The 25,775-nt window shown below is 37.1% G+C and overlaps 2 protein-coding genes and 1 long non-coding RNA gene across 6 annotated transcripts in view; 1 reads left to right on the plus strand and 2 right to left on the minus strand.

The window, feature by feature from the left end:
* Positions 1–3,428, minus strand: part of HGD (homogentisate 1,2-dioxygenase) — a 30,782-nt gene extending 27,354 nt beyond the window's left edge. The window contains exon 1 of the mRNA XM_032213242.1: positions 3,258–3,428. Coding sequence (XP_032069133.1) covers positions 3,258–3,281 — 24 coding nt within the window. The 5' untranslated portion in view covers positions 3,282–3,428. The remainder of the gene's footprint in view (positions 1–3,257) is intronic.
* Positions 3,429–3,530: 102 nt separating this feature from the next.
* LOC116505827 lies at positions 3,531–6,003 on the plus strand. The gene is made up of 2 exons (XR_004254978.1): positions 3,531–3,608; positions 4,271–6,003. It is a non-coding gene; the product is annotated as an uncharacterized LOC116505827 (long non-coding RNA).
* A 457-nt stretch (positions 6,004–6,460) lies between these two features.
* RABL3 (RAB, member of RAS oncogene family like 3) lies at positions 6,461–25,744 on the minus strand. 4 transcript variants are annotated; one of them, XM_032213246.1, is made up of 9 exons: positions 25,600–25,679; positions 23,268–23,359; positions 21,334–21,463; positions 18,910–19,024; positions 16,859–17,009; positions 14,011–14,139; positions 12,175–12,246; positions 8,637–8,675; positions 6,461–7,136 (listed from the first exon to the last, which is right to left on the minus strand). In XM_032213246.1, the coding sequence occupies exons 1-9, from the start codon at positions 25,643–25,645 to the stop codon at positions 7,071–7,073; spliced, it is 840 nt and encodes a 279-aa protein (XP_032069137.1). In that variant the 5' UTR covers positions 25,646–25,679; the 3' UTR covers positions 6,461–7,070. The 4 variants fall into 4 exon arrangements, with proteins under 4 accessions (XP_032069137.1, XP_032069135.1, XP_032069134.1 ...); XM_032213244.1 differs by lacking the exon at positions 14,011–14,139 and having other exon boundaries at positions 25,670–25,744; XM_032213243.1 differs by lacking the exon at positions 14,011–14,139.
* Positions 25,745–25,775: the final 31 nt, after the last annotated feature.

The following is a 25,775-nucleotide window of genomic DNA, read 5'->3' on the forward strand; positions in this document are numbered from 1 at the left end:
TGTAATGTTTTTGGGTTTGACGAGAGAAGGTTGGATATAAATCGTAAATGATTGTTAGCCATCTATAATAATAACAAGGAAATGTCAATGGATATTGTTTAATAATATATATATGCTCTGGTTTTGGCAAAAGAAACTTGGATACAAACTCCAAACAGTGAGTTGGAAAAAAAAAGGGGGGGGGGAAGGTTTAGAAACTTTATTAATTGACTTTTACTTAGAACATGTCACAAAGGTGTAATGTTATTGGAGGATTTTTGAAATAGCTAATGAATGCCATTATGTGGTTATGTGCCATTATTTGAGGTAAAAGCCCATTCAAATAATTGTAGTCAAATGAGAATTGTGGTACATTGATAGTAAGATATACAAAGATTTTTGATTTAAAGTGTATAATCTAATATGAACTATAAGTAATGACTGTGGAAGAAATGCACAAAAGTTATCTGTAACCAATCGACACACTTTCTACAAGATGTAATGAAGGATGATTCTTTTTTGTGTTTTTGTGTAATTAAAATAAAAAAACTTTTTTTTAAAAAAAGAAGTCTGTATGTTTAGCTGCAATTTTCATTCCTATTGTCTTCTGTTTTATTGATTCTACAGAGTTGCATAGTCTCTTCGTTACAACTGATAAAGAGAAGGTTGGCTTATTTTCAGGTTTTAAAAATCTAATTGGGAAATAACTTTCAGGCCACCTAAATACTTTGAAGAGGAAAATTTAAAACTAAGAAGCAGCTTCCAACTTGTGGCACAGCAGAGTTGGCAATGGCATCTACTCCCTCATTGTCAGGCTTAAAAAAACAGGACCATACATGAAGATTCAGTTTGATTTATTACTAAGGCCTGTTACCTGATATGCTACGTAGCATGGGATGATATAATGCTAAAATCTAATGCTAAAAGCACGGGAATCTTTTCAACTGATGGTCAACAACTGGTTAGAGCTAGATAAGGGTCAACAGCAATAGGGGAAGGGTTGGACTTATTTCATTTGTGGCTAAATAATGACTCTAAATTGATCCTTCTTTTTACCCTTCCCCCTGGCTCTGCCAATTCTTCTCCTATATTCATCCATTACTAAAATGATGAAAACATGTCTTATCTTAAAGAAATGAATAAAAACCTGACTGTAGATTTAGATTAATATCCTTTTGGCCTACCAATCCTGTAATGAACCTCCCAGTCTTCCTTCCTTGCTACTACAGCTTTTACTACTGCCAAAGTCCCGACATAGCATATGATATCCCTGTCTACTTAATGTGAAGTCTGCTAAACTGAGGTCTCTTAAATGAAATTGTTTGCTGTGATTCAGAGTAAACTGATTTTAAAAAATTGCTGTTGGAAATTAGTAAGATTTAGCTAGACATGCCTCATTTAAGTTCTGGTCCTGCCTTAGGTGCAATGCCAGTTGGGTCACCTTGAGCCAATCACTTTCTCCCAACCCTGGGAAGAAGGCAAGGGCAAACCACTTCTGAAAAACCTTACCAAGAAAATTGCAGGGACTTTCCCAGGCAATCTCCAAGAATCACAATTGAATGGAACAACAAAAAATAGTATGAATAGAATATAGTATATTATAGTCCTGAAATGTATTTTGGGAACTTAATTCACTATTTTGAAATTTGGGAAAATACTTCCCTTCTTTTTCAACCAGAGCTTTTTAGTTGTCTATTGATTCAAGCTTTTATCATAAATAACTTTAATAAGTTGGAATGTGATCAATTAGTTAAAATGAGTTTTCCCCTAATATTACCAACAAAACAGGATTACATTCAAAATCTCTCTCTCCCCGCCCCATCCATTCATTCTATTTCTATAGCTGCCCAGCTCAATCAAACTAAGCAGATTGTAATTGTACATAAACATTATGGGAAATTGAACCTCAAAATGTCTTAGAATAATTAATATTAGCTGATCATTTTCATAATAGATAGCTGCCAAAAATGTATAGACTGGCAATGCCCTCAATTAAAAAAATGTTTGATCTGTAGATGTGGCCGGAGGCCTTAAAGGATTTAATATGTTCTCTACACAATAACCCAATAATGATTACTTATTTTTTTAAAAAAGTTCCTCTAACACATAATTAGATGACCAAGATTATAAGGCTTTAAATAAAAAACTATGACATCTTGATTCATGAAAATCAATGGAAGGGCATTTTTATTGCTTCTATAGCAGTAACATTTTAATTCAGAGAATTAGTGAAAAATGAAAGAAATGACACCTAATAGGTGTCAACTGTATTTAAAGGATAAAAAGAAAGCTTTACAGAGGGGCTTCAAGTTAGGATTTGTCAAGTGAAGTGTCAGGTAGTTTGAACCTGGTTAGGCTGATGGATCACTAGTTCTAGAACCCTTTCAGAAATAATGAAAAAGCTATTCCCCCAGCTGCACTGATAAATATATTAAGTGTGTGCAATTAATACATTTAGTTTGCTTGATGAGTTAGCTAAAAATATTTTTCTACAATTTGTTAAAACCTGAATTTTATGGAATTGTCAGAATATTTTTTTCTTGCCTTAATGAATCAATTATCTTTTAGCTCAGTATAACTGATGAAATTTAACTTTCCAAATAGATTTCTAAGAGAAAGCTATTAACAGTTAATTGAATCAAGTTCTTATTCAAAATCCATTTTGTTGCATCAGACCCTCTTGATGAAATGGATTGGTTCGATTCATTTGGAAATTATTATACAAAGCTGTTTTGGATTATCCCCAATGTTAAGAAACTCAAAATCAAAAGCATGACGGAGTAATGTTTGTTAAATATTCTTCTCATGTGTTTTTAACACATTCTACATAATTTTAAAATAGCTTAAAGGGAAGGGTGTTGTAATTTCCTGTTTCCCAGCATTTTCTAATTTAGATCTGCAGTTTAAATATGTTAAAATCTATCCGTACAGCAGTTAGATTTGCCACAATCTAAATTTGAAAAGGAATTACAAAGAATGAAAATTTAAATATACAGCTTTAAGCGAACAGGGGGGAAACTCCTTACTTCAAGTAAATGACCCCATGGACATCAGCAATCAAAGCTCTAGCAAGCATCTGGGGCTAGTTTCTGTCTGCTCATAGAAAGCATTTGGATCTACAGCAAGGATTCTCTATAAAATAAGTGATTTCCCCAGTTCATCTCAGAAACGATGAAAGCATTCTAGAACTCTCTTCCGTTTGTTAATGAATGGGAATGAAGGAATTCTGAAATATTTTAGTCAAAGCAACAGGATACAGATTTTCACTGCTAACTTACCTTTAACTCTCTTGTTTCTTCCATGTTTCTTATAATTCCTGAGGATATTGCAAAAGCTAAATGTGTTTGGTCAAATGACTGCCAAAATGGTCTCCAAAATTATTTTCTTTTAGCAGCAACTGGAGAAAGTTAAATAGCACGATGGCAACCCAGCTATTCTGCAAGTGAGAAAGTCCAAGAGAGATTTCAAACTATTTACTCAGTTGAGCATGGGTTTAATGAGAAACAGGCTTCTCTTCTGGAACCAGTGGAAGGATCTCTGCGAATCAACAACTAGGAAAAAGGGGGAGGAAAAAGCTGACTCGTTTTTGTAATTTTATTTCAGACGATAGCAATGGAACCCAGACATGAGTAAGAAAAACAGCATTTCTATCCCTAAGTCTTCAAAACTACACTAAGAACAAGGAGCAAAGAATATCTAAGTGGGGCAGAGCTTTACTGCTACTCATTCCCACTCCGCAGGAAAATGAAAGAAACTAAAGAAACTCTGTGTTCTTCCTTCATATTATGTACATTTGTCTCTAGGCATTTGTTTAGGTTGTGGGGGAGAATGGAACTGGAAAGACATAAAAGCCTCCTTTATTTGTAAAAGGCTTGCCAGTGAGACTGAAATCAAGGAACCAGAGTAGAAAAAAACTGGCAGGTCAGAGAAAATGTTATGGAATGATTATGGTTGATATTAGCCACATTTTAAAAATGCTCTTTTTATTAATAATGGTCTGGTAAATAATGGAGAAGCTTGTCTCAGCTTTTACACCGATTTCCAAAAAATGATGTTTTACAAAAGGCTAGCATCCATTCAACTCCTGCCTTAGGCATGAAAGCCAGCTGAATAAGCTTGGGCCAGTTACACTGTCAGCCCAACTTGCCTCACAGGGTGGTCGTTGCAGGGAAAATAGGAGGAAGGAGCATTAGATATGTTCACCATCTTGAGCGGTTTATAAAAATAATAAAGATAGGATATAAATCTATAAAATTACTTTTTGTGTCATTAAACCCAACATCTATTTCAGCTCCACCCCAGCTGTGGTCTACCATGTTACTGCTACCAATAACAGGAAAGATATCAATGCACCTCATCTTAAGACCTCTACATCAATAGGCAAGTTGGAACAATCTTCCTTTTCGAAACAATCTTTGTTCTTTGCCAGAGGGCTTGCGTATAACAGTTATCCTTATCTTCATAATACAATTATTACTTTGGGTTTCAGCTCACAGAGTATAATCACAAGGGATAACAGTTATTATAGTTGCAGAATGCTTCAAATTCAATTTCTAAACTGTGCTTTAGTGTAGGCAAGTGCCAGATTTGTCTGCATTCTTTAATCCAGATTTTTTTTTAGCAGGCCTCGTGGCAGCTGCTATGGAATAAATGAACTTTACAACAGGCTCTTTCTATTGCAGACATTACCAATATTTGCAACTGATAGTTCATTTAAACAATGGCAGAGGGACATTTCTAAGTTTATATGGCAAGGAAAAAAACCTAGAATTAGATACAACCTATTGCAAGATGCTAATAAAAGAGTGGGTTTGGATTTAGCCAATTTGAAATTGTATTTTGATACACGCTGTTTGGCTGGTTAAAAAAGTGGGTGAACCTTCAGAACAAGAGGCTATTTGATTTAGAGCAGTGGTTCCCAAACTTGGCAACTTTAAGACTTGTGGACTTCAACTCTGCTGGCTGGAGAATTCTGGGAGTTGAAGTCCACAAGTCTTAAAGTTGCCAAGTTTGGGAACCACTGATTTAGAGGGCCATGAATTAAGGTTTGAATGGCATGATTGTCCATGGTACAACACTAGATGTACCATACTAAGAGTTCGGAATAAATATAAAATAAGGTTTTCCAGTTGCCTCTTTGGGTGTCTGCTCATGAAGCTTTTTTTTTTTTTTTTTTAACAACAACAATGGTTATGAAACCAGACTGGTGGACTAATGGTAAAAAAGTATCTTTCAACTCTGGTGTTCCTACCCTAAAGTTGAGTAAGAGCTAGAATTAGGTTACGTTTGCCATTGGTTTACATATCAACAACTGAAAGATTTAAATTAGATTAAAAGATTTGATTTAGTTAAAAATGAATTGGAAATCTTACTGTGTGGTAGTGATGAACATATAATAAGATTTATAAAATATTACTGAAATTGAATTGGAAAGTGAACATGTAAAAACATTGTATGATTCAGTGGGCAAGGAACTTTTGATAGAATGTAAACAATCGGAATATATATGGACAAAAGGTTTAAAATTCACGCTAAACTATAAACTAAACTATAATTTAAAAGAAAATTTTTTATAAGATGATGTACTACTGGTATCTAATACCAGATAAGTTATGTGGACTGTATAAAGGTATTCCAAATGAACGTTGGAAATGTAAAAGTAAAGGCACCTTTTATCATCTATGGTGGACATGTGATAGAGCAAAGACATTTTGGAGTAAGATTCATATTTTAATACAGAAAATTCTTAAAACTAAGATAAAGGTGAAACTAGAAACTTTTATTTTGGGTTCAATCGGAAAAGACTTAGAAAAAAATGGAACTTTGAATTTATATATGTTGACAGAAGTAGGACTACTGTATGCAGAAGAATGGAAGGACACTTCAATTCCCACCATGGACGAATGGCTACAGAAGTTGATGAAGTTGGCAGAGATGGCTAAAATGACTGTTTTGATCAAAGAAAAGAATATAAGTATTTTTGTTGCTACATAGACTGTTTCTGGACTTTGTGCTTGAGGTGAAAAAAAAAATAAAACATTGATTTTGGGTTTTACTGATTAGATTGATTCATTGTTATAGAAATGGCTAGTTTATATTATTATGAAAAGTAAAAAGTTAAGGTTCGATGTTAATGCTTTATTCTTCTGCACACAGAGTTCTTCCAACTTTTGTTTTCTTTCTCCCCTTCTCATTTCTTTCTCCTTTTCCTCCTCACTGTGTCTTACAATTTGCTTTTGTATTTTATACTATAATCTAAGATTATATTTTATAGTATTTTATTCTATAATCTAATAAAATGTTTAAATCCAAAGAAGGAATAGATGAAATTGTACCCAGCTCCTATGGGCAAGCTCTAATAGAATTTGACATATTGCACACCCCTAAAATATATACGTACATTTTCAGACTCTTCTATCTGAAGGATAAGATTTGATTGTGTCAAAATGTAGAGCATACCATAAAATAGGAACACAAAACATTTGTGACCACTAATGTTTAATCCTTCATTGAGATATTTTGTGTTTCTTCCGCAAATTTTCTTTGTATATTTTACCATATAATTAATGACACTTAGAAATTGTTTGAGAAGTAGAATATACTATTAAATAGGTATGCATGGCTATTTTTAAAGTCTTGAATAGTATCATTTATTTGCAAGCTTGCTTTGCCGATACTATTCCTTCATGTTTGAGTCATTATTATTCATAGATATGTTTAAGTCAGAGATCCCTTAGCTCTGATTGCTCTCAGTGACATAGTATCTGTTGGAATAAGTGGGAATGCTGTTAGTATAATTGTTGTAGAATCTCTTTCCTAGCCATCCACTCATCAGTGACTTAATTATTTGTTAACAGCAAATTAATAATGAAGAAAAATGTAATATGAGACATCATACTCTACAACAAAGGGAGGTACTCATTATGTTTCGCAAATAAGTGAATTGCAGCTTCTTTCTAAATAAATCTTGGAAGACAGTTCTGTGAACTCTGATTGGGATAGGATCTAATTTTGCTTAGCACCAGAATGCTGCATTCAACACAAGGTAATTCATTTCATTTTCCACTCTCTATAGATGGCACAGCAGAGAATCAGTCATAGTGAAAATTCTTTACAAAGCCACTTCCCATTCTCTTTTTTTCTGAGAAGCTCGGAATCTGTTAATGGATAAAAATGTCTATATTAGAATTCACAATAATTGTTATTAAAACTATATATAACTTTTACAAATTAGGTTTTTAGAAATTATTGAACAAACAAAGCACTCCTCTGGTTCTACTCTTTAAGGCTACAAAGTGTCCACAGTTTTAAGAGTTTCCTGTAGTACTTCTGGATATATGGTTGCATAAAACAGTATTACAAAATTTAAAAACCCAATCAATGCTTTCTTGATCACTATCAAATACACAGATTGCATCAAAGTAATCTAACCAGAAGTTAACAAAGCAGCTTTTACTGAGGTAAAACATTCCATGTTCTGAAATAAGCATATTTGCTTAGATAGCAATGTTGTTCTTGTTCTAGTCAGAAGCCCAAACTAACCACTATAAATTGTACCCTAAAGACTCCAAGAAGACTTCATGTCTTTAAATACTTATGTGACATTTCCAAACTGCCTTGTCCCCCCCCCAAAAAAAAAAATTCTTGGCAGGGATATATTTAGTCTTAGATTGCCAGCATTCAAACCATTTTCCAATCTGTTTAGCTGTTTCTGGAAAACCATCATGCTTACAATTCATAGTATTGCAGAGATCACTCAGAAGCAATCAGTGGCCCATTGTATCTCATCTATCTAGCATAAGAGTCTGTACTTCAGCTTCTGAAATATCAGACACTTTATTCAAAAAGCTAGTCAATTGATAATTGTTTGATTGATTCAATTGATTGATAATTCAATTGGTAATTTGTTTCACATGTACCTTGTGTTTGCACAGCCATCTGTCTTTCCCTCACTTCCTTCTCCTGCCTCACAGTACTTTAAATCTATCAGTCTAGCAACTCTATGCATCTGATGAAATGAATTGTAACTCATGAAAGTGTGAGCCTTTTAATAAAATGCATTAGTTGGAAAAATGCCATCAGGCTCCTCCTCATTTTGGATTTCACTTGGAAAGGATCTGGTAATGATAATGCAATTACTAGAAATTTACATGTATTGAAATGAATCCCATTGCTTGGGGGAAAAATTGTGCTATACTGATGACATGTGAGATAACCACATAGCTGCTACGAAGACCCAAACTAAACTGAAGCAATCTATCACCAGTTTTTCAGCATTAGGGATTCTGTTGCTTGAGTCTACTGTGTTTTGTGATTTTCTACCAGGTCTCTATTTCCAGCATTTTTACAACCTTTCCTCTTTCTCAATTAATTGCAAATAGCGCAGCATTTTGCAGGAACTGCAGTGTCTTAACCTACTTCAAGATACATATATTGTAAATTGCAATAAATTAGTTTAGAAGTTACAAATGCAAGGATTAAATACACCTGATTCCTGGCAATGCATACTCATTGCCAGAGAGACCACTTGTACCTCCACAGAGAAAGTGAGGACCTCTTTCTCTTTACCTAATCCAATAAACCAATGCATTTAAAAGATTTTAAACATCAGCTCAACTCATGCTATTTATAAAATAAAAAAAGGAAAGGACATATACCTGATTACCATCTCGTATATAGTATCTCTTTTCTATAACCTAAAACACAATAAAAAAAGAAACAGTATTAAATGTGATCCATCCACGATACAGCACCAACAGCCCTGATGCAAACTTTTATCTTTCCCCACTGGGAACAGGGAAACATCTAACAGCAGTTCATGGATGATCTGCCTAGAAAGCATCACTTAGCAATTGAAGCAACCAAACCTTGATGCTGAAGGGTTGCAGAATTTAGGATGAGGAGAAAATGACCTAAGTTTCTCTGCACAATGGAAAGAGCAGCTTGCCCTGATCTTTAAGACATGCATGGATCATTCAAGTTTACCAGAAGAGGAAAAAGTGGCAGAGAGGAGAAAAAATGTTTATAGAAACTACAATTAAAGAAGTAGTAAGAAGAAACCTATAGAATAAGATACATAGAAAATAAGGTTTGGAAACAAACTTGTACTGTATGGATAAATCCACAGGAAATCCACATTATAAAATGTACAATAACATTTAGAAATAGATTTAGAGAGAAATACTCCCTGTTTTCTTTTAAAACATTATTTTTATATAATGAGTCCACCCTGCAACAAAGAGAGACCAAGCTTCAATTCTTATATGTAGTCTGTACTATTTCCCCAAAAGACCCTGTGGTAGTTAAACAAGGGTCAGTTTTCATCTTAACTTGGTTCATAATTTTGGGAACATTTGCTTTTCAAACCTTTTTTCAAATCTTAGTGTTTTCTGTTAGCATGCTACTATGTCATACAATTACAATAATCATCATGGGTAGTTCTGTATAACAAAATTCACATTATTTTGCAGTTTGGATTGTAACAACAAGCCAAAGTTTAGAATTGTAGAACCTTTACAGCCAATAGTCATAGTATAAGGAATATGAATCAATGCTTAGACTATCAGTTAAAGAACCTGTCATAATAAAGGACCAGATATGTGGCTTCTGTGTATCACATACATAAAAAAATAACAAGATTACCATATAGAAGTGTTCATTGGGTCACATGGTAATGCCAAAAGATCCTCATGTCAATTAGCTAACACAAAAGATGACTGGAAATTCACAAGCCTGGGGGCCAGTACAAGAGCTAAAAAGCTTTTCTGAAATAATGAAGTATATTCAATGTGGAACATGTATGTGTGTGTGTGTGTGTGTGTGTGTGTGTGTGTGTGTGTGTGTAGCATACCTATACCCATGAAAACGAAGCACCCATTGCATGTCGACTGATGGGGGAAAAGGTTGGCAGAGCAATGCTGTGAGCCCGAGAGAAAGCAATGATGATCTCTGGCTGAAAAGAAACATCTGGTCAGAGTATAACTGTCTTTCTGCCAGATGAGATAAGACAGATCAATAATAAGGGCACAAAGTTCACCAGCATGATGCATAGAGGTAACTGGCAAAAGAAAAATACTTTCAATGTAAGCAAACATTAAGAAGAATGGCTTCAAGTACTTTAAAAGTCAACTAAGAAAGTACTGAAATGTTCCAAGAAAAAGCCCATTCAGAAATAGAGATACATGTTAAATTTAACAACAACAACAAAAAAAACCAAACAAGAAAAAATGTTGACTAATTCTGAGCAGAGGAATAAATAGTAAAAAAGCCACAACAAACTTGCATTGATGGCCTTTCACAGAAAGCGGAAAGAGACATTTGAAAAGAAATCAATTTAGAAGTAAAAGAACGGAGAACAGAAAGTTTCTGAAAGGCATCAAGACTTCTTTTTCAGTAGGTGGCATAAAATAAGCTTCCAGTCTGTCAGACACATATCCACAAATCTTGTGACAGGAAATTCTTGTGAAGGGGGAGATGACCAAAATGCCATTTGCCCTCAAGGGAGTAGTTTAGGAGATCCAAACTGCATGCACCACCGAAGAAGGTGGTGAGCATGCACTGCTTTGATTGTAACAGATCTTGGCAGGAATCCTGGAGAAGTGAAACAATGCAACACAATATTTAGCAATGTGTAACACCTAAATGTTCAGATGTCACATTTGGCATTTTAGTACAGAATACCTTACTCTGATTTCTTGAAAGTTCTGGTATCGTTGATTGTTTTTCTAAGATGCCCACATGCATATTCAGACATCAGCAGAACAGTGATGTCTCCACAGCATACAGATCAGACCCTCAAATTTAATGGGTTCTTTACAAGTAGTCCTTGATTTACAAGCACACTTAAGCTCAAAATTTCTGTTGCTAAATGAGATATTTGTTAAGTGAATTTTGCCCCATTTATGACTTTTCTTGCCACAGTTGTTAAATGAATCACTGTAATTGTTAAGTTAGTAATACAGTTGTTAAATGAATCTGGGTTCCCCACTGATTTTGTTTGTCAGGTCGCAAAAGGTGATCACATGACTCTGGGATACTGCATCTGTCATAAATATGAATATGTATGAATTTTGATCACACGACAATAGGGACGTTGCAGTGGACATAAGTGTGAATAACAGTAATAAGTCATTTTTTTCATTGCCATTGTAACTTTGTACGGTCTCTAAATGAACTATTGAAAGTCAAGGACTTCTTGTATTAACAGGAAAAGGAATTTTCTTGATCCCCTTTGTTCAATATTTTTTCTTAAAGGTGTAATCTTGTCATAGGTTGCTTTTAGTGATGTTGACAAACTAGACAGACTCTTTTGGATCTTACTGAGTAAAAATATTTTATTATTAAAATAGATTAAAAATAAATTAAGTGCTTATATAAACAAGAATGTGATTTTATTTGTTATATTTTTAAATATTATCTTTTTATAATTCTAGGAGTTGGTTCTTCTTTATCCTACAGTAAAATCATGAGAAGGCTGACTGTCTAAAGGAAGCAATGAAAACAGAGGCTACAGATAGCACAACAACCCTAATAACAGCTGATCTTATTAGTAACAGGCTATTAAAAGCATTCTACATGGTGGCATGTTTTACAAAAGCTGAATAGTCCTGGCTTTTTCTTTGGCACTAAAATAAACATAACAAACCTAATCCAGGTTATGTTCTTGTTGTCATTTCTACAGCCCTCATGTTGATAAGGTGTAAGAAAGAGATTAACCGAATGCAGTTCAAGCAATCCAAGATGAAATACTAAAGCAAAGGGCTTAACATTATTGTTAGGCAAATTCAGGTAAAGCACAAAATTGTGGGAATTGTGCCAGAACCCTACAATTTCTTCTACTTCCTCAATAGGCTGCTGAACCTAGCTGCATACTCTGAGAGGTCTGTGCAGGTTTTATGCAATAAAGCAGGGGTGTCAAATTCGATTTCATTGAGGGCCGCATCAGGGTTATGTTTGACCTTGTGTGTGTGTGTGTGTGTGTGTCTGTGTGTGTGTGTGTGTGTGGCCAGGGTGGGCATGGGCAGCTCAACATCACTCATATTGGGGACCCCATGGGCCAGATCTAAGCACCCACGGGGCGAATCTGGCCCATGGGCCTTGAGTTTGACATCCCTGCAATAAAGACTGTTTAATTTAGATCAAGTTGCAGAAGTCTTTCATTCTGTATTCTGTCAACTGAGAAGAATAAAGATTTACCTTATCAAAAAATCTGCTAAGTTTGACAGCATTGGAGGAACCTGCAGCCAAGTAACGAGGACTTGTACAATCCTGAAAGATCAAAACATAAATTTTGCCTTTAATTTCTTAATTTGCTCATTGGTAGATAGTCCCTAAAAAGTACAGAGGAGTTTTGAAGTGTGAGATGCAACAAATGTTCAAACAAACCTACTGTTGCCAATACGTCAGGCATTTCTCATAAAATATTTTTTTCTAATATGCGGTATTCACTAAAAAAAGCAGAACCAAAGAACATAACACAACTTTCTTTTTGGGAAAAGAGGCACTTGTAGAATATAATCTACCTATTGCTTTCAGATAATTAGAGAGAACTTATCAGACAGCTGTCATTAGTTCCTGAATATTTGAATCTCTTATTTTTAAAAAAACAAATGAACCTCTATGTTTCTTTAGGTACTGTATTATATTAACTGGATAATAGTGACTTTTCTAAAACTTCAATAGTTTTTATTTTCACTAGCAGCTTTAAACAACTAAAATATAATATTTCTTTCTTAATTCTTTTTTTACACTTAGCATTTTCATTTGCGTATTCATTCCACCAAATACAAGCTGAAGCAAAGTTTTATTTTCACATCCAACAGCAATAGTCTTTCTCTCAACGTAATCAGTGTTCTTTCCTTTGGCAGCTTAATGTATCTATCCTATTGCAATCTCCCTCCCACCACTGCTGTATTGGTTACCTGGTTTTGTAAATCATTAGTGAGTAGCAACCAATACACTTGTTCCCCAGAAGACCGAAAACCTGAAGCCCCCATTCCAGAATTACTTGTCAAAGACAGAGCAAGTGTATTTATATACCACCATGTTTTTGACATACTTATTTAGGCACCAGATCATTCTTCACCCAGATAGCCAATTTGATGTGGTGGTTAAGGTTTTGGACTAGGAATGGAAATCCAGATCCTAATCCTCCCTCAACCATGGAAGCTCATTGGATACCCTAGGCCAGTGCCAGTCATTCTCTGAGACAAACCTGTCACAGAGTGCTATTGCTGTAGAGCAAAGTAGGAGGACAGAAAGATCTGTGATACTCTTTTTTATTAGGACTGGAAAAAAATGCCTTTTTGGAGGAAAGATAGAGGGGCAGATTGCTAATAGAAATTCCAGGTAACTGAATGGTAAGGACGAAAATTAAACTATAGAATTCTGCTAGCAATTTTTACAAATTCAAATAATTTGTTATCATCTTTCTTAAATATATAGTTCCCAACTTTGAATTGTCTAATTCTATTAGCTTGCTGTTTCAACACTGTATAATTATGAATAAATTAATGTTTAATTTTGAGAGTAAAAATTAATATCTAGACCTATAAACCTGCATTATGTGCATCAATCTCAATTTAGTTAATATTTTTTATTTTTGTGCTTGCCTTCCCTCAAAGAAGCTGAGATGGTATACTAAATAAATAAATAGCAACCTTTAATTAAAACAAAATCAACAATAATAAAAGGACAGATGTTGACAACGAGACCCAAGATTTAAATGCGTTGAAGCAAAATTCACTTGGATAAAGGAATATGAGTGACTGTTATGCCTGGATCCCCTTTCTTGTGGATCTCCGGTGTGGTTAGAGCATACTGATCTCATATATCGAACAACATTCTGTACAAACTAAAGATAGTCTTGACAAAAGTCATTCAGCGGAAGCTGTGCTACAGCCTAAGGTTTGCAAGACTTGGATTTCTCAATCCTGGCATGCAGCTATAAATATGTTGGGAAAAACTGTTTCCTGATTAAAAGGATCAAATCAGTCTTCAGAGTTATGAAGGTCTTCTGGGCTAGTTACCTACTTTCATCCCCTCCATGTTAAATCTTGCATAATACACACACTTAGAGGAAATGGAGGAAAGATTCAGAGGAGATCCTTGGGCTCTTTTGAAGTTCAAGATATTTGATGCTATGGCTCCCTCTGTAGGCAACTGGAAGACAAAATGGCTCAGCTTATAGTTATCTGGAAATATGAGTCTACTTTAAAAGGGCTTTAAACCTTGTAGTGATCTCATAAGAACCTATGAATGAAGAATTCATTCATATTGTACGATATAGCAATAGCAATAGCACTTAGACTTATATACTGCTTTACAGCTCTCTCTAAGCGGTTTACAGAGTCAGCATATTGCCCCAACAATTTGGGTCCTCATTTTACCAACCTCAGAAAGTTGGAAGGCTGAGTCACCGTTGATGAGATCAGGATCTTTCCATTCCTAGATGGTGAGATTTGAACTGCCAAATTGCAGGCAGGCAGCAGTAAGCAGAAGTAGTATTTCACTCCAGCCACTGCACCACCATGGCATATAGACTCTGGATATGTTTTGAAGAAGTTGAGACTCTGGTCATTCCAGTATTCTTGAAGTCTTCCTCATGAAGGATTGGGGCTCAATTCTACTTACCATATGTACCGTATTTTTGAGAGTATAAGATGCACGGGAGTGTAAGATGCACCAAGGTTTTGAAGAGGCAATTTTTTTAAAAAAGTAGGTAGGTAGATAGAGGGATAGAAAGAGAGAAATACAGTAGGTAGGTAGGGAGAGAGAGAGAGAGTAGTTAGGTAGGTAGGTAGATAAAGGGATAGAGAGAGAGAGAAATAGAGAGAGAGAGAAATACAGTAGGTAGGTAGGGAGAGATAGAGAGAAATAGAGAGAGAGAGAGATAAATACAGTTGCTAGGACGAGAGAGAGTGAGTAGGTAGGTTGGTAGGTAGAGGGAGGGAGGGAGAGAAATACAGTAGATACCGTATTTTGTGGAGTATAAGGCACACCTTCCCCCCCCCTAAAAGAGGGCGAAATTTTGGGTGTGCCTTATACACTGAATGTAGCCCCACCCACCGGCCCCAACCCTTTGGGCAATTTACCTCTTTGCAACAAATAGGGGCTTGCGGAGGCTTCAATACGTTTTAGCAATTCCTGCAGCCTGTAACAGCTGATGATCGGGAGAAATTGAAACTTGCTGTTTGCGTCACATGGCAAATTGCTGGGAGGCAGAATTTTTTTTCTTGTGCTAATCAGGCTGTTTGCTGCAAGGAGTAAGTCAACAACTATAAATGCCTATAGAATGTTCAAATTATTAGACTTATTTTTTAAAGACTGCTTTATTATTATTCTAGACAACTTAAGAAAATGAAGAAGCTTTTTAAAATAAATGCTTGATCTGAAGATACTATTGTTTTAAAAAGTGCTATTCTTTTAAATAGCAGAGAATAACTATACTTCCAGAAAGCACATCAATTTTAACAGCCTCTGTACAAGTATAGTCTGAAATATAACACTACAAACAATGTAGATTGTCTGTACTGTTTGTTGCAAGGAGGCAAACTGCTGAGATGCAGATATTTTTTCCTTCTTTTCCTCCCCAAAATCTAGGTGTGTCTTATACTTAGGAGCGTCTTATACTCCGAAAAATACGGTAGGGAGGGAGGGAGAGAGGGTAGGTAGGTAGGTACGTAGGTAGATAGAGGGGGGTATAGAGAGAGAAATATAGTAGATAGTTAGGAAGAGAGAGTAGGTAGGTAGATAGAGGGATAGAGAGAGAGAAAGAGAGAGAGAGAAATATAGTAGGTAGGGAGGGAGAGAGAGAGAGAGTAGGTTAGGTAGGTAGATGTTTCCAGGTGTATTTATCCATGTGCTGGAGAAGGAAATCGCTGACAATCTGCAACACCTAAGACTTTGTTTCTGCTGGCACAGCACATTATCAATCTAATTCGCATCAATCACTCTAACTAGAAAGCTTTCCAAAAGGAAAAAAAAAAAGTTTTTGCACTCTGCAAACTTCCCAAAAACGGCCCGTTTTTCGCGAAAACTGGCCTGTTTTTTTTTAAAAAGGCAGGAATAGCCTTTGGGGTGCTTACAGAGTGCTCCACGGAGGGGGGGGAAACAAGCAATAAACGGCCCATTTTTTGCAAAAATGGGCCCGTTTTTTGTCAAGAAAATTGCATGCATAGCTTTATGGAAGCTTATGGAGTGCTCCTGAGGGCTTGGGCAAAATTAAGTAAAAAATGACCCGTCAATTCAATTCTATAAGATGGAGCATGAACTGAGTCAATGGATACTGTTTTGGGAGGCAGGTCAGGATTGACTGTTTGGCACATGGGACATTGATCTTAGGTCATACATCTTTTGAGTCAGACAGGACTTGTTTGAGAGTCACAATGTCTCTGAAATTCTCATTCCTTTTAGACTACACAGAGAAAATTCTTGAGAACCATTCTGCTGGTGGAATTAGTTTTATGGCCTTGATTTTTAGCAGATGACTGATCTAAATCTGGAAATGCTTTTCTGTTGCAACCTGGAGAGAAATATAAATGTTTACATTTATATTTGAAATTCTATGGCATAGCCATAGGCAACTGTAGAGCACCAAGTGTCTATGATGAGAGGAATTTGCAATGGATAAATAGACTTAAATCGTCCTTTACTACTGCCTCTTTACAAAATTGGGCAGGATCAAAGAACTGGCAGGAAAGCTGCTGTGTGAAGTTACATTCTTTGATTCTGTCTGCAAGGGGAAAAAAGCTTACGGGTACCTTCCAGTGATAATGGGAAATGAGAAGGATTTATTTCAGGGAAATGATTATTCTCCGAAATAAATTTCTGATCAAAAATAGCATTAATCCAAGCTGACAAAATAAAGAATAATACAAACCAGATTGATTTCTTCTGCACTGAAATCCTCAACCAGAAAAGCAGTTCTGCTCAAGACCTCATTGCGTTTTGTCTCTGGGATTTGATCTAATTTTGTTCCTATGACAAGCAGTGGAATCTGGTTATCAGCAAACTGTTCCCGATCATAGTCTCTGTGAAGGAAAGTGAAGATAAGATATAAAGCAGTTTATGAAGTATTGCAGGTGGCACACTAGCTACAGTTTCCCAAAAAACTCCTTTGCCACAGCCATGTATCAAGATTTGCTCTTTGTTGGGGAACGCAACCCCATCTTTAAGCTGCTTCACCCAATCCCTGAATACAAAAGTATTTCCATTATTTCTGGATTTAATTCCAGGATAGTGATCAAGCATGAAAAGTATAAAGTATCACTAAGGAAGATGACAGCAGCCACTCTTCAAATTAGCCCAGAACATATTTTATTGAAAGTGCAAGGGAATTTTATACAGGATAGGAACCTCAATCTATTTGTAATCGTTTATTACATGTTTTCCCTGCTTGAGATCTCTTACATCACAATATAACAACAAACAAATCTAAGATGGATATGGCAAATGGAAAGTAGAGATAATATACATGTACAAGGCACGTTTATGAAAATCTAGTGTCAGGCCTTCGAGGTAGGCTAGATCAAGAAACAGTCACTGCAAGGATTCCAAAAATGATACTTTGTTGTGGCCGTATATAGTAGCATAATTGTGAAAGCCAGTCCAAGTTTCTCTTATACTAAACAAAATCAAGATGTGGTTATTTTAATTTTTTTTCTCATACTCTCTTCTATCTCTGGATTGAGCAATATCTTGAACATTTTTTCTCTTTTTAATGGAATGGATTGCTCCTTCCTTTCTCCCTTAACAGCCATTTCATATCTGCCCTAAAGTCAGTTCTCTGGTCTTAAACATCAACATTCAGCCCGAGTTTTAGAAAGCTGCATGTATGTTAAATCTTCCATTGCAAAGGCAGGATCTGATCATCATGGAAATGTAGTTCCAATAGTGGAATCCAATTTTATAGTCTCTTTAAAATACCCAAATATCCAGAAAAAAGCAACCATTTGCACTAGCATTCCACACGAACCTAGAAGATTAAAATGGGGCAAACCTCTACCCTCCTACCTTTCATAAAGCATTGAAAACCTGGTTTTCCTCCCAAGTGCTGGGAAGAGCTGTCTGCCTATTGGAAGCTTGATTTCATGCCAGGTTTTGTATTTGGTTGTTATAGTTTTAATATTGTCTTTGTTTTAATTTTTGATCGGGAGTCCCACAGTTTGTTGTAAGATGAGAGAATATAAAAATCTTTCAAATAAATAAATAAGGTCAAGTTAATTTCATCTCTAGTTTTCAACATTCTATAATCTGATAATGGGCTACCTTTTTCTGGTAAGTGCTCTTTAGCAATCTCCTATTTTCCTATCTCCAAATCCCTCCAAATCTGGAGAAAATATCCTGTTTCTATTATTTCTAATTATATATTTTTCATTATTAAAATGTATTCAGTGCAAAGCTATGAATCATTTTAATGAAGTGTTCAGTTTGTTTCGGAGATAAATTCTGACTAGCCGTGAACATGAGCCAAAATTGATGTATTTATCCCAAATATGTTTTTCAAAAGGCAACTGGACTTTGTTTTTTCCTTGAAGACATTTTACTTCTCATCCAAGAAGCTTCTTCAGATCTGATTGAATGGTGGGGAATTGAAAAACACCCTTGGGACTACCATGACCTGGATGATTGAGAATTTCCATAAACAATGTATTTTTCTTATTCTACTTTGTAAAGTTGAATATATTTAGACGTATTTTTGCTATTAAAACTGTTGGCCACTGCTACTCCTTATGTATGAAACACATACTATGACTTTCACACAACCTTTAAGGACAGATTTCTAAAGAGAATATTGCTAGAGAAGGTGGACCTTCTTTTTTCTCTGAAAAGAGCCTACACATTTTCAAAATTTTACAACATGTCATCCTTCCATCTAATTCACATGGCTATCACAATGATAGTGGATGGCTGTATATTCTACCTACTTACCCATTTGTCACCAGAACGCTAGATGGAGTCACGTCTTTGTTGAGAGCTTCCAAATACCATCGATACAAGTTTTGGGAGGACTTTTTGTTGGTTAAATCGTGCACTAAAATGATTCCTAAGTAAGAAAAGTTTTTTTTAATTTTTTTCTCTAAGATTACCAAAAGCATATTAAAAGACAGCAATTATAGAAACAAAGCCAGGTCTCAAAACAGCACAAAAATGAAACTGTGTTTCCCCGAAAATACAACATGTCCTGCTAATAAGCCCAGGCCTGGTTTTTGCCTGGTTTTTGAGGTGGGTGCAAATATACGCCCTCCCCCGAAAATAAGCCCTAGTGAAAGGGTGCTGTGGCAAGTACAGGATGAAGCCCTTCCCTTCCCCAGTCACCCCAGTGCTTCTCGGTTCCTTAACTGGATCAGTTGAGTCGATCCGGCTGCCATTAAAAAAACAGCTGATTTGCAGGTGCTGCTCAGGCCGTGGCCTCCAGCAAGTGCAGCTGCTTTTGCCATCAATTACGGCCACAAAAGCAGCAGGAGGCCAAGTGATGCACCCCAAGCACCTTGCACCGGCCTTCCAAAGGGCACTGTAGCAGCAGTTATCCACAATTTTTTTATCATTATTTCGTCCCGACCCATGTGGCCCAGTGAACCATGTGGATCGGGACAAAATAAAGGTAAAAAAATTGTAGATAGCTGCTGCTACAGTACACTTCGGAAGGCTGGCTTGAGTCTCCTGCTGCAAAAATGGCTGCGCCCGAGACTGCTTTTGGGAGAGGAGGCAAAAGGGAAGCAATCAGCTTCATCTCACCCTTGCTCTCAGCCCCCCCTTCGGCTGAACTCAAGCAGAGAAATGGCCCACAGGGTTTCAGGAGCAAAGTTGAGGCTGACAAGAGTCAGGGCAGGGGGGAATGTCCAGTGCGGCCCCAGCGCTCTTCTTTCCTTGGAAACGGAATCTTGGGAGTGGGAAATGGCATTCCCAGGAAGGGTGGGTATGTCGGTATGTGTATAAAAAACACAAAGCGAGGGAGCCAGCAGCCGCGGATTAAGGAGCTTTGTGAAACGTTATGCCTACACGCAAAGTTTGGCAAGGGAGTGAGAAGAGATACTTCCCTCTCTTGGCAGTGTTTTGCTTGAAAATATTTGAGATTCAGCCAGAGAGACGGAAGAATGAGCCCTGCGAGGAGATGCTGCCGACACTGCTGCCTGCAGACAGAGCGAAGTTCATTGAAGACCTCTCCAGCCAGCCCACAAGACTATCTGAAGGTGGAGGGGGGGAGATTTCCTGCACATCAGCAGCAGCGTTTTCTCACAAGGCTTCTTCCGACATCCCCAGTTGTATGGATTTCTATGCCTTCCTTTACGGGATGTTGCTTCGCACCTGGGACATCGGGAGAAGCCTTGTGCGGAGACACCACTGCCAATGTGCAGGAAATCCCCAACTACCAACGTAGTTTCAACTGGATGAAGAGGTGGCTGGAAGTGGCGTTTGTGTCGGGTTGGGCTTTCTTTGAAAGGCGGAAGATCTGGGGAGCGAGAGATTTAGGAAGCCTGGGCTGGCATGGGTCTGTTTCTCCAGTGAAGCATCTGATTCATCCCCAGGGGTGAACGTTTCACCCTTCGAAATGTCTCTGCCCTGGCTTGGAAGCTGCAGAGGAAGCCTGCCATGCTTGGTGAGGGGGTGGGGGGAGAAGTGACAGCAAGAGGAGCCACCTCTCGCTCCATACCTCTCACTTCTCCCCACCCACCTGCCACCCATCTCGCTAAAGAAATGGTGGGGAAGGGAAGCAGCCTGGATTCTGTTAGCATTGGGGCAGGGTGGGAGGAGTTGGGCTGCGAGACGTGCGTCCTACCCGAGACTTGCAGCTCCGTCATGTTCCTCACTGTTTTGCCCAGGGAAGTTGAAATTGCAAGATTTGTTTTTACAGGGTGCTTCCCTGGACAAAACAGCGAGAAAAAACGGCTCGTTTTTCGCAAAAATGGTTTTTTGTCAAGAAAATTGCATGCATAGCTTTATGGAGGCTTATAGAGTACTCCTGAGGGTGGGGGGGTGGGGATTGAGAAAAAAGGGCCCATTTTTGCTCATTTCTGCCCTCCCCAGCCCCCAGGAGCTCTCTGAAAGCTTCCTACACGCTACGCATGGTCATTTTGGTGAAGGGGCGGGGCTTCAGGAGGCAAAAAATGCTGTATTCCATGTATAAGACACACCCAGATTTTCAGCCTCTTTTTTGAGGGAAACAGGTGCGTCTTATACTCTGAAAAATACGATACATTGTATCCAAGAAAGTGAAGTATTTGAAATTGAAATTCAGCCAATAACTGTTCTTTAATGTAAAATTCTTGTTTGCAATATTTACGGAACATGGTCTACATAAATCAAACCATACATTCTGTAGAATGTAACAGATCTTAAAAATGTATCCATTACCATTAACTGAATTGTAGAACATAAGACGTGTGCTTTTCACACTACTAGCACTGCCTACAGAACCACCAACATCCCATAATTCGATGAAATAGATCTTTTCATCTGGAGTTCCTTCTTTGTAGTCATGAATCTGGCAACAAGAAAACACATAGCATAAATAAATTTAAAATAACAGTAAATTAAAACCAGCATTCCACTACATAATGAAGTACCTCTGTAGAATATAGTAAAGGTGGGCTAAAAAGATAATTAGTTTGGTTCAGCAATGAGTTTCTAAGAATGCAGCTTCTTTGGCCTATGCCCACTATACAGTAGGGTTTTTTTTCCAAATGGTAATGAAGGTAACAAGGTGAAAATTCCTTAATAGGAAAAAAGCAAAAAATAAGCACTTTCCTGAAGATACTTGTATTATATTTACTTATTCTGATGAAAAAAATCCAAATATGTTTTTTATGGAGAATGAATTATCTGAACCATTTAATTTGGCAGTCCCTTTATTACCAATTTTGGTGAAAAAAAATTAATTGCATGAAGATGATCTGCAAGAGTCCTCAAAGCAGCTACACTAAATCTTCAGGTGGATGCAAATATTATGACATCTAAGAGCCAGTTTACTTACAATTTGATCAAATGCACCCCAAATAGTTCACATAGATCAGTGGTGGGTTGCAGGCAGTACGCCCCGGTACGGGCGTACTGGTGCCTGGCGGGAGCAGCGGGTACCGTTCCGGTATGGTGCTCCAGAGGTCCCACCCACCCGCCCTCCTTATCTGTGTTTGAGCTCTTCGGCGCTTCTGCACATGCAGCGTACGGCGCCTGCATGACGTTCTGCCGAGCAACTGGAGCATCACGCAGCGTCACAGGAGGTAAGGACCTGTGTGTGCACGTGCTGCGTGCGTTCATATTTTGGACGCCGGGCCCCATTGCACCATAATGGTTGCAACGGGACCCGGAACCCACCACTGACATAGATCTAATTAATTTTTATATGCATGTTAATACTACAGATAAATTAAAAATACCCCGTGTCAAAGTATAATAAGCAAAGAATACACTACAAAAAAACATGTACCAGACACAATTTCATGATCATTTTTCCTGCTCTTTCTGTCTCTAGAACTCTACTCAACAATCGGCTTTTCAACTTTTCTGTTTTCTGATCAGAGAATGCTTCAAAAGGAAGCCTGGTTAGTAGCTATTCATTATTTGTCCCTAAGAATAATTTTGTATTCAGAAACATTTTTTGAAATAAAGATGGCTAAATATGTCTTGGCAGCCAATCAGTATAAAACATCATCTTTCAAAGAATCAACTGACTACTGTACTCTCCACAAGAACTATAATGAGGATCACAGAATCATAATATATTTGCAAAAATCTGGATAGTTTTCCCCTCTTTGGCCATTATTTTTCTACTTTTATTCAATTCCTATCCCACTGACTTTATATACAGTGCATGTACATCTCTTTTACTGATTTTTATTGCATATTTTTGCAAAGATGCAGAAGAAAACAAAATATCAGTTATAGAAAACACCTGCAAGTTTATGAATATTTAAATACCTCCCCTAGACCATCGCATTTTAAATTTAAACGTGCCTGGGATAAACATATGTCCATCATCCAACAAAAATTAAAATAATTAAAAATAATAAATACATTAAAAAGTAAACAAAAAAAACCCCTTCAAGAGGTGATGGACTGTTAGGTCTTTTTCTGTTGTTCATTTTCTGTTTCTATATTTCTACATAGCTTTCCTTCTCTCCTCCACCTCTGGCCATGTTAGAGTTATCAATAATGGGTAGTGCTCATCAACTAAGAGATACTCTTACATTGCAATTATGCTTTACTTCTGCAGTTAAATGTCACTAATTTTCTGTATGTAAAATATATTATTTCAAAGACATCACAAATTATCAGATGTTTCCACATACACGGACATCAACAGAGCAGCCAACTGTCCAGGATGGATTTCCCAGCATCTGATTGTGACATAATAGGTGAACAAGTGATGATTTCCCCACACCTGAAATAAAGTAATAAAATAAACCTTCAAAACTAACAAACATTTCTGCTGTCATTTTAGTTTTGCTATATAACTGAAATTAAATAGGAACAAACCACCCTAGATAGCTCTTATTGTGTCTCCTACTTAAGCACGGAGTTGGACTAAAAGACCTCCAAGATCCTTTCAAATTCTGTCACTCTATATTCTATGTAACAAGTGCAAAAATTAGATTCAGTATTGTGCAAGTTGGGTTTTCAAAAAAATGAGGGGACTAGATTGTTTGTCTATCTTCAAATGATTGTAAATCTTCCATGGTTGACATATTTATTAATAGCATTAGAGGAGTATGTCATAACTGATGGCAGCCTGTAGGTAACTTGCCTTATCTTGAATAAATCTAAATAAATTTGGTTATTAATCCTTGGACAAATCATCACAAAATCAAAGATCTGTGGTGGATTATACTGGTAAGAGGATGTGGTGGCAGTGGCTTAATGATGCTGGAACTGCTGCCTAGAAATTATTTGCACTTTGGCGGTTCAAGCCTGGCTCCATAAGATGGAGCGAACTCCGGTTTCTCGATCTCTAGCTCCTGCCCATCCACCAGTTCAGAGACATGCAATATTGTAAGTAGATAAATGGGTACTACTTCAGTGGGAAAAACCTAGCTGTGTTCATGTATACGGAGAGCAGAAGCCAGCACTGGACCTGGCCAGATATGAGGCATCATGACAAGAGGTGAGGTGTGGTGAGAGCAGCAGAGGAATCTGGAAGAGCCAGTAACCTCAGTGCCACTGGTTAATTGATGTAAAGCTAGTTCACCCCCTGCAGTGCTTCAAGGATAGAAGGGCAAGCATCAAACAGAATGAACTAGCAATTTGGTTGTCAGGTCTGCTGTGTGTCTAGCATGTGTAGATTTCCCTGCCATTGTATACCATACACTAAATAAACAAACAAATCGCTAAGTAAAAATATGGTCTGTGATTGTACTCTATTCTCTTTTGTTGTTTTGTCACTGTAATTAAGATTGATTTGACTAAAGATTCATAACCAGTTGCTGGGAGGCAAGCACCATATAAATTTGATATATTATTTCTGTTCATAATCATCATATTTAACAGTTCCAGCAGTGAGTAAGGGGCTGGACTGATTATTTCTGTGAACACTTCCAAATCTGGGATTCTATATTCCTGATAGCTTTAATAGGGAAGAAAAAGACTAAATGAAATTTAATACAGACAAATTCAAAGTTTTTTTTACTGCACTCAAATATTAAATACACAGGCATAGAATGACATATGAAACAAATTACAATAGCATATCATACATTTTACTTTGCATAGAATGACATATGAAACAAATTACAATAGGATATCATACATTTTACTTTGCTGAATGAGTTCAAGTGAAGGCTAAATAGCCATCCATTGGAAATGCTTTAATCTAGATTCTTGTATTGAACAGGAGGACTAATTCAATGGTATAAATGGCTCTTTCCAATTCTGGGATTCTATTGCACCCAGAAATATCTTAACAGTTCTCTACATCTTAAAAGGAGAGGGAGGGAAGAGAACTATTATTAATTAACCATCCCTCATCTTGCCTAAAGGTGACTTTATGAGGCTTACCAATCATTAAAACACCAATAAAATATTTAAATTTCAAAACAATAAACAGTCACATTGCACTTGATTTAAAATGGACAAAGATGGGGAGGAAGGGAGCAAAATTCATACGGGGAGGAGCTGGGGCCTTATCTTAGTCCATTAACCTGCTGCAGAATGACACACACCATAGTTATTGAAAACACACTATACACCAATATGTTTGTACGAAGGGCTAATGTTTCTGCAACTGCACCTCTGTAGTATGTTAGTTCGAGAAACAAACAGGTTAACCAGGTGCGTTCGTAGAAACTTTGTTGAAACTCTTATACCATCGAGGGCTATGGCCTCATTTACATACACAGCAGAACACTCTTCACTCCACTGGACCAAATTGAGACGGGAAGTAGAATATGGATGCGTTAAATAACCACGCTTTCTAGAAATCAGAAAAAAAATAGCTGTATTGTCTGTTACACTATTTCTTGTTCTGGTTTCCGAAGAAACCATTTTAAAGCAGAAAAGGAATTCCAAATAACTGCCAATTTGGAGCCCTGCTATATTATTTCTGCCCCATGCCATATAGAGCGGCAGAGCGTGGTTCTTCTTCGTGGAGGACGGCTGCGGTCGTTCCTCACGCCCTCACCCACTCACCTGAATCACCCAACACAAGCACTTTCACCCTTTCTAAGGCAGCCATTTTTCCCCCCTTTAGGGCAATTACCAGAAGCAGCTGCCGACATAGGCCACCCCTCCACTTTCATTCTTCCTAAAATAGACCAATCAGAAATCGATTTGTACAAGCCTATCTTCTATTGGCCGATCACACG

The sequence above is a fragment of the Thamnophis elegans genome, chromosome 3 (assembly GCF_009769535.1).
Source record: "Thamnophis elegans isolate rThaEle1 chromosome 3, rThaEle1.pri, whole genome shotgun sequence".
Classification (NCBI taxonomy): domain Eukaryota; kingdom Metazoa; phylum Chordata; class Lepidosauria; order Squamata; family Colubridae; genus Thamnophis; species Thamnophis elegans.

Excerpts from the sequence above, each read along its gene's own strand:
- RABL3 (XM_032213246.1), bottom strand. The coding sequence starts at position 25,645 with ATGGCTGCCTTAGAAAGGGTGAAAGTGCTTGTGTTGGGTGATTCAG. Across the intron at positions 23,360-25,599 it reads GCTTGTGTTGGGTGATTCAG|GTGTGGGGAAATCATCACTT; the intron begins GTGAGTGGGTGA and ends ACTTTATTTCAG. Across the intron at positions 7,137-8,636 it reads ATATACGAGATGGTAATCAG|ATTCCGAGCTTCTCAGAAAA; the intron begins GTATATGTCCTT and ends ATCCATTAACAG.